The following is a 12,117-nucleotide window of genomic DNA, read 5'->3' as shown; positions in this document are numbered from 1 at the left end:
AAGATAATGTAATTCATTGCCCTTGACAATTAACCGTTCTCTATCGTGGATGATGTTGGATTTCGCCGACTGGTCGAGCACCGGTACACACTACCAAGTAAGTGCTATTTTTCAGATGTTTCCCTACCGTAGTTACACGGTATTGTTGAAACTCATCCATGAGCTACTTGTTATGGGCATCACTGCTATTAGCTTCACTACTGACATTTGGACCAGCGATGTCAACCTCATGAGCATGCTGAGTCTGACAGCACAGTGGCTCTACGAGGATTTCGTACTGAGGAAAGCTGTATTGCTCAAGAATGTGCTGGTTCTCATACCGCTGTTGCCATTTCAATGGCATTTGAGAACATGTTTGAAACATGGAAACATGAACAATCCTAGCGCCATTCGAACAACTGACTGGAGAAATAAGCTCATCAACCATGTCTGCAGAAGACATGATACTCTCTGTCATGGCATTGAAACGCTGCTCAACAAAACCACCGACACAGACCGTTGGGGTTACAACTTGTAAAGGTACTCTACAAGAGGCTGTGAACAAGAGATTCCGTGGCATTCTCTCTGAGCCTCTACTGTGCCGCCACCATGCTCTATGCTAGGTACAAGGACCGCTACTTCGATGCAGACAAGAAACAGGGTTTATGTGAAATGTTACAGACACAGCTGGACAAGATGGAAACGGACACAGTGACAGTGCGCATTAGAAGAGAGGTCGCTGACAGACAGACAGCTGAAACGTCACTGCTTGACATGTACGATGAAATCCTGGTTAAGACTGAACAAATGAACAACGAAACGGCACAGCAAGTAGGCCTAACTGAAATATATTGGTATAGATTATGTTTTACTGGTAATGGCGACATACGGAAATGCCAACAAAATCACTTTTTGGTCAGTGTGTGTGTGTGTGTGTGTTTCAACTATTTAACTGAACTAGAATGCTGAAAAGGCCGCAATAAATGTAAATATCGGTTATCGGTATCGTTTTTCTTTTGGCAAGGAAAATATTGGATATCGGTATCGGCCAAAAATGTAATGTCAGTGCATCCCTAATAGAAACGCATTGGACTTATTTTGGCGAGAGTGAAACCTCTTGTTTCACCTCTTCCTCTCTAATACTATGCATGCATACAAGGACCAGACATTTTTCATTCATCTTCATCATGGAACAAAGCAAGCCTATCGTCTTACAGTCAAAAGGCTGTAGCCTATTATTTAACATGCAACTCCTGTAATGAAGAAGCTAATAAAACCTCCTTTTCAAACATTTACCCAAAATGCAATTGGTGGAAAACCCAGTTCTAAACTGTGCAGCGAATGGAGCAGTTCCATTTGACAGAGATGACATCTCAATTAGAAACTTAGAAAGAGGGAGAATCTAATAGCAACTACTACGATGGGTTGCTAATGTGATTAAGATTGTGCCTTTGGCTGCTGGACAATGAAAGAAAGTTGATATGAAAACCAATAGAACAGGAGAGAAATGCTGGTTAATGGCATGAGGAAGTCTTTATAAAATAATTGCCTCCACGTTTCTATGGAGGTATTTTGGCTAGGCTACTTTGAAGCAAGGTAACACATGCCTCATTATTTGAAGTGACGTAAACGTTCAAGTTTCAAACAATTATACTGCCTCACGCTCACATTGTAAAATGGTGGGTGACGCGCTGAGAGTCAGCGGTAGACAGGCTGTAGCATATGCATCCGAATGGCGAATGGGAGGCGCGCTTTACGAGTTGATATTGAGAGATAAAAAATAACTCCTTTTTAATCATGGACACCAATGTTTTTAACAAGCGATTGCATTTAGAATTGTTGTATGTTGCTCAATGATTGGGCTTCCGGAAGCAGTTTTCACTCCAGTAAGTAGGCTTTTCCTCAAACTAGGCTCTGCATGCTGTGCACGTGTGACGAATAAGATGCATGACGACTGACGGAATACAAGCGTGCCAATTTAATCCTACAAAAGTATGAAAATGAACCTAAACATTACCTAAATGTATTTAAGGTGGCTAAGTGATGTAGCGGTTAACCTCCCTACATCTACTTCATTTCTGCTGTGTGACTCTTTTTCTTTCTTAGCTTTTTTCTCTCCCACATTCCTCCCTTCCCACCACGGTTTTTGAACACCTGCTGAAATATTCAAATAAAACCACATTATTTCTCTCCTTTCTTGTGAATATTACAGTCTATTCCGGTGTGTTTCCTAACTGGGGATGTGAGGCTCCAGGTGTAGTGTTGTCTCTCGTGGAGCTAAATGTACTTTCTCTGTTCTGCCCACCTACTCTGTAATACGCCATGCATAACGTTACACATATAGAGAAGCACTGCCAGGTGAGGTTAGATCTCTACCTCTCCACTCAACCTAAACACACACAAACACACACAAACACACACGCACACGGTGCCCAAGATCATGTGTCTATGTACCACACCATCCCACCTCACGTGAGAGGAGCTGGTTGGAAAATGGATTTGACCAGGTTGCCCCTCGATTGGATCTGGCTTACTCATCCTAACGTATCACAAAATATGTTGTGTGACATAGATGATTTGGACATGAAGCGCAAAAATGCTAATATAGTTAGCATTGACTTGCATTGGATTTGTGCCACAAACAAATGCTTAAAAGGTAGCATTTGATACAGTATCCAGGTAAACAAAACTAAAGCGTGGATTGCTGTCTTACCTTGTCCATAGACAGCTTACAGGGTAAGGAAATCAATATGTCATTTAGTAATTGGGGTGAAATATCCCTTTAACCCAACCCCCTCTCTCCCTCTCTCTGTTGTGTCTGTAGGTCCTCCCTGACATGTCCACATTGCCTTAAACAGAGCAACACCTTTGACCCCTTCCTCTGCATCTCACTGCCCATTCCCCTACGGCAAACCAGGTAAGCCACACCAGTCATAAAGCCACTGCACGTGTGTTTGTGTGTGTGTGTGACATGTACACTTTTTCATGTTACCAGTTCTCCCCTTTTGTGACAAGACACAGTGGAATATGATCAAGTGCTAAGCAGAGTGGGCGTTTCTGATAGATACACAACAGCTTGCTGGAATAGAGCATATATCACATTGTCCCTCTCTATCTCACAGACAGTCTATCCACAGCGCCGGTATATACTGATGCTATTAACATGCTAGTTTGGTAGTAGACACTCTTATCCGATGCAACTTTCCGCATTTGTATTAAGGTATAACGCTTGTATAGCTCTTGCATATCCAATATATGACCTTAAAAAAAGTTAGTGATTTTGGGACTCCGTTGTGCCCCCTTTGGGAGGGATGTAATCCTCTCATCTCATTGTCCTCACTTACCGATGGCATATTCCCCTTATCGCCCCGCTGTCTCCAACTGAAATCTCAGTGAGATCTCAATAATGGTCGTGTCTTCTTACATCAGCAGGGGGTTAACTAACATCACGGGCTCTTACTTTGTACACCACATCTCCGCCTCTCATCCAGTCTCGTCTCATCTCAGCATGTCTAACAACATCAACAAACCAGTGCTCACATCCTCCCCGTGTCTCTGCTCTTTGAGCACTCTGTTAGCGACGACGACGACACTTCCTGAATAATGCATGATGGGAAAGCAGGAAGCTGGGGCGTCATCAGAGCTCCTGACTCTCGACCAGACTTTCCTCTATCCATCCCTCCATCTCTCTATCTATCCACCCCTTCTTCCCTCAACTGGGGTGGCAGGGTAGCCTAGTGGTTAGAGCGTTGGACTAGTAACCGGAAGGTTGCAAGTTCAAACCCCCGAGCTGACAAGGTACAAATCTGTAGTTAACCCACTGTTCCTAGGCCGTCATTGAAAATAAGAATTTATTCTTAACCTCTTGAAACTCTGGGGGCGCAATTTCATTTTTGGATGAAAAACGTTCCCGTTTTAAACAAGATATTTTGTCACAAAAAGATGCTCGACTATGCATATAATTGCTACCGTTCGAAAGAAAACACTCTGACGTGTCCAGAAATACAAAGATCTTCTCTGTGCGTGCCCTATAACGTGAGCTTCAGGCAAAACCAAGATGAGATGGCATCCAGGAAATGACAAGGATTTTTGAGGCTCTGTTTTTCATGATCTCCTTATATGGCTGTGAACGCAAGAGGAATGAGTCAACCCTTTCTGTCGTTTCCCCAAGGTGTCTGCAGCATTGTGACGTATTTGTAGGCAGATCATTGGAAGATTGACCATAACAGACCACATTTACCACGTGTCCGCCCGGTGTCCTGCGCCGAAATTGGTGCGCAAAAGTCACCTGCCAGTATTTTTCCAAACGATACAGAGAGTAAAGCAAGCTTCCACGAACTGCATGTCAATGAAGAGATATGTGAAAAAACACCTTGAGGACTGATTCCAAACAACGTTTGCCATGTTTCGGTCGATATTATGTAGTTAATCCGGAAAAAGTTTCACGTTGTAGGTGACTGCATTTTCGGTTTGTTTCGGTAGCCAGACGCAATGTAGAAAACGGAACGATTTCTCCTACACACAGACGCTTTCAGGAAACACTGCGCATTTGGTATGTGACTGAGAGTCTCCTCATTGAAAACATCAGAAGCTCTTCAAAGGTAAATGATTTTATTTATTTGGTTATCTGGTTTTTGTGAAAATGTTGCGTGCTACATGCTACACAAAATGCTATGCTAGCTTTGCATACTCTTACACAAATTAGTCAATTTCTATGGTTCAAAAGCATATTTTGAAAATCTGAGATGACAGTGTTGTTAAGAAAAGGCTAAGCTTGAGAGCAAACGCATTATTTTAATTTTATTTGCGATTTTCAGAAATCGTTAATGTTGCGTTATGCTAATGAGCCTGAGGCTTTAGTCACGATCCCGGATCCGGGATGGGGAGTTTCAAGAGGTTTTAACTGACTTGCCTAGTTCAATAAAGGTAAAATAAATTAAAAACTGAGTCGTACCTCAAATCCGTGGCCTCAAATAGCATTGAGTGCTCATCCCTCCATCCTTCCATTGCTCCACATGTCATGCCCACATCTTCTGCACTAGCTAGCTCCTGTTGATTGTAGATAGGCATGCCTCAGCAGACACAGACAGGCTCCCTGTGGTGCTAATGCTAACACGTTAGCATCGCCTTGCAGTCAGGCCTGCCCAGACAGACACTGTGGAGGGGACCAGCACAGCAAGTGTAATGTCTAGATGTGTGCTTGTGAAGAAACAAGATTGTCTGGAACAAGATTCTCTTTCTCCCTCTCCAGGTGTATGCGTGTGACCCTGGTGTTCAGTACTAAGGGTCAGAGGTATCTCCGTGTCGGTCTGGCTGTGCCTCTCATCGGCTCCATCTCCTGCCTGCGTGCCATGGTTGCTGAGGAGGGCAAGACCACGCCAGACCAGGTAAGGGTCGCACACACACATGGTCAGGGGACCAGACTTGTTAGCCTACTAAATCTTAAAGGCCCTATCCTGCTCTATCCTATGTCTATGGGGTGTAAATTCATTATTCCACTCACTGTAACATTCTCGTGGTGAGTATCTCTGTCCGTTAATTACCATACCTCCCAGACAGAGGCTTTTTACCCGTTGTAACAGGATCATCATGGAAAGCCCTGCTGCTCTGACCGACAGAAAAAGGAAAACCAGGCAGAGAAAGAGAGGGGGCTAGACCGACAGAAAAAGGGAGAGGGGCTAGACGGACAGAGAAAGGGAGAGGGGCTAGACAGAGAGAGAAAGGGAGAGGGGCTAGACGGACAGAGAAAGGGAGAGGGGCTAGACAGAGAGAGAAAGGGAGAGGGGCTAGATAGAGAGAGAAAGGGAGAGGGGCTAGACAGAGAGAGAAAGGGAGAGGGGCTAGACGGACAGAGAAAGGGAGAGGGGCTAGATAGAGAGAGAAAGGGAGAGGGGCTAGACGGACAGAGAAAGGGAGAGGGGCTAGACAGAGAGAGAAAGGGAGAGGGGCTAGACGGACAGAGAAAGGGAGAGGGGCTCGACAGAGAGAGAAAGGGAGAGTGTAACGATGTTCGTCTGTTGAGGGAGAAGCGGACCAAAATGCACCGTGGTGGTTACTCATGTTCTTTAATGTAAATGAACGAGACATGAAAAAACTTACGATACAAAACAACAAACGGAACGTGAAAACCTATACAGCCTATCTGGTGACTACAAACACAGAGACAGGAACAATCACCCACGAAATACTCAAAGAATATGGCTGCCTAAATATGGTTCCCAATCAGAGACAACGATATCGCCTGACTCTGATTGAGAACCGCCTCAGGCAGCCATAGGCTATGCTATACACCCCACAAAACCCCAAGACAAAAACACACCACAATAACCCATGTCACACCCTGGCCTGACCAAATAAATGAAGACAAACATAATATACTTCGACCAGGGCGTGACAGAACCCCCCTCCTAAGGTGCGGACTCCCGGACGCACATCAAAACAATAGGGAGGGTCCGGGTGGGCGTCTGTCCATGGTGGCGGCTCCGGCGCGGGACGTGGACCCCACTCTATCAATGTCTTAGTTCCTCCCCCTCGCGTCCTAGGATAGTCCACCCTCGCCGCCGACCATGGCCTAGTAGTCCTCACCCAGAACCCCACTGGACTGAGGGGCAGCTCGGGACTGAGGGGCAGCTCGGGACTGAGGGGTAGCTCGGGACTGAGGGGTAGCTCGGGACTGAGGGGTAGCTCGGCACTGAGGGGAAGCTCGGCACTGAGGGGAAGCTCGGCACTGAGGGGAAGCTCGGCACTGAGAGGAAGCTCAGCACTGAGAGGAAGCTCAGGCAGGTAGTTGGATCTGGCAGATCCTGGCTGGCTGGCGGATCTGGAAGAGTCTGGTTGACTGGCGGATCTGGAAGAGTCTGGTTGACTGGCAGATCTGGAAGAGTCTGGTTGACTGGCAGATCTGGAAGAGTCTGGCTGACTGGCGGATCTGGAAGAGTCTGGCTGACTGGCAGATCTGGAAGAGTCTGGCTGACTGGCGGATCCTGGCAGACTGACGGACCTGGCTGCTCCATGCTGACTGGCGGCTCTGGCTGCTCCATGCTGACTGACAGCTCTGGCGGCTTCTTGCAGACTGGCAGCTCTGGCGGCTCCTTGCAGACTGGCAGCTCCTTGCAGACTGTCAGCTCCTTGCAAACTGGCAGCTCCTTGCAGACTGGCAGCTCCTTGCAGACTGGCTGCTCCATGCAGACTGGCAGCTCTGGCTGCTCCATGCAGACTGGCAGCTCTGGCTGCTCCATGCAGACTGGTAGCTCTGGCTGCTCCATGCAGACTGACAGCTCTGGCTGCTCCATGCAGACTGACAGCTCTGGCTGCTCCATGCAGACTGGCAGCTCTGGCTGCGCTGAACAGACAGGAGACTCCAGCAGCGCTGTAGAGGAGGAAGGCTCTGGCAGCGCTGAACAGGCGGGAGACTCCAGCAGCGCTGAAGAGGAGGAAGGCTCTGGCTGCGCTGAACAGGCGGGAGACTCCGGCAGCGCAGGAGAGGAGAAAGGCTCCGGCAGCGCTGAACAGGCCGGAGGCTCCGGCAGCACAGGAGAGGAGGAAGGCTCGGGCAGCGCTGAACAGGCGGGAGACTCCGGCAGCACAGGAGAGGAGAAAGGCTCTGGCAGCGCTGGAGAGGCGAGGCGCACTGTAGGCCTGATGCGTGGTGCTGGCACTGGTGGTACTGGGCCGAGGACACGCACAGGAAGCCTGGTGTGGGGAGCTGCCACCGGAGGACTGGTGTGTGGAGGTGGCACTGGATAGACCGGACCGTGCAGGCGCACTGGAGCTCTTGAGCACCGAGCCTGCCCAACCTTACCTGGCTCGATGCCCACTCTAGCGCGGGCAATATGAGGAGCTGGTATGTACCGCACCGGGCTATGCACCCGCACTGGAGACACCGTGCGCTCCACAGCATAACACAGTGCCTGCCCAGTGTCTTTAGCCCCCCGGTAAGCACAGGAAGTTTGCGCAGGTCTCCCATCCGAGTCGCCGCGCTGCCTCCTCATACCAGCGCCTCTCAGCTCTCTCCGCCTCCAGTTCTTCTTTGGGGCGGCGATATTCTCCAGGCTGATCCCAGGGTCCTTCTCCGAACAATTCGTACTCCCATGTCCATTCCTTCTCCTGCTGCACCTTGGGGCGGCTACACTCCCCTGGTTTAGCCCAGGGTCCTCTCCCGTCGAGGATTTCCTCCCAAGTCCAGAAAGTCTTGTCACGCTGCTCCTGCTGCTGCTGTTGCCTGTTACCACACCGCTTGGTCCTGTTGTGGTGGGTGATTCTGTAACGACGTTCGTCTGTTGAGGGAGAAGCGGACCAAAATGCAGCGTGGTGTATTGTTCTTTAATGTAAATGAACGAGACATGAAAAAACTTACGATACAAAACAACAAATGGAACGTGAAAACCTATACAGCCTATCTGGTGACTACAAACACAGAGACAGGAACAGTCATCCACGAAATACTCAAAGAATATGGCTGCCTAAATATGGTTCCCAATCAGAGACAACGATAATCACCTGACTCTGATTGAGAACCGCCTCAGGCAGCCATAGACTATGCTATACACCCCACAAAACCCCAAGACAAAAACACACCACAATAACCCATGTCACACCCTGGCCTGACCAAATAAATGAAGACAAACATAATATACTTCGACCAGGGCGTGACAGAGAGGGGCTAGACAGAGAGAGAGAAAGGGAGAGGGGATAGACAGACAGAGACTAGAGCACACCAGACACATAGAATGACAGAGACTGGAGAACACCAGACACATAGAATGACAGAGACTGGAGCACACCAGACACATAGAATGACAGAGACTGGAGCACACCAGACACGTAGAATGGCAGAGTCTGGAGCACACCAGACACGTAGAATGACAGAGATGAAGAGAGGGAACAGATAGACAGAGAAAGATAGGAATATTTCAGACAGACAGACTCTGCTGTCAGTCCCACAGCTGGGCCTAATGTCTCGTCATGGTATGTGAGAAGGAGCAGGATGGGACATCACTGTCTGTCTGTCTGTCTGTTTGTTTGTGATTTGATAAAAGCCTTCTCAGAAAACAGATGTGAGGAGAGAGTAAGGAATCATTAAAGGTCCAATGCAGCCATTTTTATCTCAATATCAAATCCTTTCTGGGTGATAATTAAGCGTCTTACTGTGATTGTTTTCAATTAAATTGGTCAGAAAATAAACAAAAAAAGCTTCTTAGCAAAAAGCAATTTCTCAAGCAAGTTTCATGACTGACCACAAGAATCAGGTTTGCAATGAATAACTTCAATCAGACCCCCTTACACCCATAGAGGGGGAAGGAAAGAACTAGTTGTGATTAACAACTCACGTCCGGTCGTAAATCAAGGGAGAAGATAAAATGGCACCGGAGCAGAAGGCAGACGTTTTATGTGCCCCCAACTGATTGAGTTTTTTTGTTCGTTTATCTGTGTTGTTTGTAACTTGTTTTTTTACTCATTTTGTACATAATGTTACCGCTACCGTCTATTATGACCGAAAATAAATTCTAGACATCAGAACTGCGATTTCTCACCACGGACTAGCAGAATCCTTTTTCTTCTTTTACGACTCTGACGAGGCGGAGGTTATACGGCTCTCTCAGGAACAGGCCCCGAGCCCAGTGATCTGCGTGAAAAGGAGGCGGAGAAAGAGTGGCCGGAGAGCGGCCTGCCTGCTGAGAAGTCGTAGGTGATCGAATAAACCCCCACTTCCCTCAATCTTGCTAGCAAATGTGCAGTCTTTGGACAATAAAATTGACGAGTTACGCTTAAGATTAAACTGAATGACGACAACATCAGAATACAGCTGGCTGGTTATACGATGTACCAACAGCTGGTGCTCGATATCTAAGAAAATCTCGAGCTATTGCTCACCTGAGGTAGAGTTTCTCATGATAAGCTCTAGACCACACTACCTACCTAGAGAGTTTTCATCTGTATTCTTTGTAACTGTTTACATACCACCACAGTCAGAGGCTGGCACTAAGATAGCATTGAATGAGCTGTATTCTGCCATAAGCAAACAAGAAAACGCTCACCCAGAGACGGCGCTCCTAGTAGCTGTAGACTTTAATGCAGGGAAACTTAAATCAGTTTTACCAAATTACAATCAGCATGTTAAATGTGCAACCAGAAAGAAAATAACTCTGGACCACCTATATTCCACACACAGAGACACATACAAAGCTCTCCCTCACCCTCCATTAGGCAAATCTGACCATAATTCCTTCCTCCTGATTCCTGCTTTCAGATGCTAAGCTACAGGACTGTTTTTCTAGCACAGACTGGAATATGTTCTGGGATTCTTCCTAAGGCATTGAGGAGTACACCACATCTGTCATTGACTTCATCAATAAGTGCATCGATGACATCATCCCCACCTCCTCAACATGAGGTGGAGATGATAAAATCACCTCCTGGACAATCACTGATACGGCAGATTAGCTGTCCTAAGTAAAGTATCTTCAAAAGCAAATTTAAGTAGGACCATCCTGTTACTCTGCTCAAACCATTACGCCACTCTCATCACCCCACTGGGGAAACATCGAACCATCTTCAAAGAAGCATCTCCAATAGTAAATGGAAGGCAAAAATCAACTCTGTAGTTCTGTTCAGGAAGACACGACAAGTCACCGGATACCGGACAACTCTGTAGTTCTGTTCAGGAATACACGACAAATCACCGGATACCGGGCAACCCTGTAGTTATATTCAGGACGACACGACAAGTCACCGGATACCGGACAACTCTGTAGTTCTGTTCAGGAATACACGACAAATCACCGGATACCGGGCAACTCTGTAGTTATATTCAGGACTACACGACAAGTCACCGGATACCGGGCAACTCTGTAGTTATATTCAGGACTACACGACAAGTCACCGGATACCGGGCAACTCTGTAGTTATATTCAGGACTACACGACAAGTCACCGGATACCGGGCAACTCTGTAGTTATATTCAGGACTACACGACAAGTCACCGGATACCGGGCAACTCTGTAGTTATATTCAGGACTACACGACAAGTCACCGGATACCGGACAACTCTGTAGTTATATTCAGGACTACACGACAAGTCACCGGATACCGGACAACTCTGTAGTTATATTCAGGACTACACGACAAGTCACCGGATACCGGACAACTCTGTAGTTCTGTTCAGGACTACACGACAAGTCACCGGATACCGGACAACTCTGAAGAAGGACATCAGTAGAAGAATTGTTGGAACATTTCTGACAATCATAGCCTTACAAGTGTGCCACAAAAAGGCCCAACCCCCTTTCCAAGGCTGCCCTGTTCACCGAGAGATCCCCGGTGAACCCAGACATTTCACGTAAATACATTCATGATGTCTTGCTCAAAGCGGGTGGCGGTTTGTGTGGAAAGTATATGGTTATTGTAGGTGAAAGGAGTTTGTGAATGTGGCAATGTTATCCATGTTGTCATTCTGCTTGGGATCTGTTTTCACCGTATTACGTCTCCAATATCAGTGTAGAATGCATGTTTATCCTGTGTTCCCATTTAATTAGCTAGTAAATAAATAATTAAACCAATTTGTGTAGTACAAAATCATAAGTAAAGCTCGGGTTCAGAATGGTGATATGACATGAGGTTATTTATTATTATTTTTTATTTCACCTTTATTTAACCAGATAGGCTAGTTGAGAACAAGTTCTCATTTGCAACTGCGACCTGGCCAAGATAAAGCAAAGCAGTTTGACACATACAACAACACAGAGTTACACATGGAATAAACAAACACACAGTCAATAATACAGTAGAAAAGTCTATATACAGCATGTACAAATGAGGTAGGATAAGGGAGGTAAGGCAATAAATAGGCCATGGTGGTGAAGTAATTACAATATAGCAATTAAACACTGGAATGGTAGAATGTGCAGAAGATGAATGTGCAAATAGAGATACTGGGGTTCAAAGGAGCAAGATAAATAAATAAATACAGTATGGGGATGAGGTAGATTGGATGGGCTATTTACAGATGAGCTATGTACAAGTCCAGTGACCTGTGAGCTGCTCTGACAGCTGGTGCTTAAAGCTAGTGTTTGAGGTAAGAGTCTCCAGCTTTAGTGATTTTTGTTACGATTAATAAGTTGTGTGTTTATGGATGTGATA

General features: G+C 46.6%; 1 protein-coding gene across 2 annotated transcripts in view; it reads left to right on the top strand.

Moving 5' to 3' along the window:
- The window catches only part of LOC135523917 (ubiquitin carboxyl-terminal hydrolase 43-like), a 128,433-nt gene that overhangs the window by 72,593 nt on the left and 43,723 nt on the right, over positions 1 to 12,117 (top strand). For both annotated transcript variants that reach the window (XM_064950947.1, XM_064950941.1), the window contains exons 4-5: positions 2,804 to 2,896; positions 5,231 to 5,366. In XM_064950947.1, coding sequence (XP_064807019.1) covers positions 2,804 to 2,896; positions 5,231 to 5,366 — 229 coding nt within the window. The remainder of the gene's footprint in view (positions 1 to 2,803; positions 2,897 to 5,230; positions 5,367 to 12,117) is intronic.

Source organism: Oncorhynchus masou, chromosome 4, assembly GCF_036934945.1.
Source record: "Oncorhynchus masou masou isolate Uvic2021 chromosome 4, UVic_Omas_1.1, whole genome shotgun sequence".
Lineage (NCBI taxonomy): Eukaryota > Metazoa > Chordata > Actinopteri > Salmoniformes > Salmonidae > Oncorhynchus > Oncorhynchus masou.
This window is presented reverse-complemented; position numbering and strand designations above follow the sequence as displayed.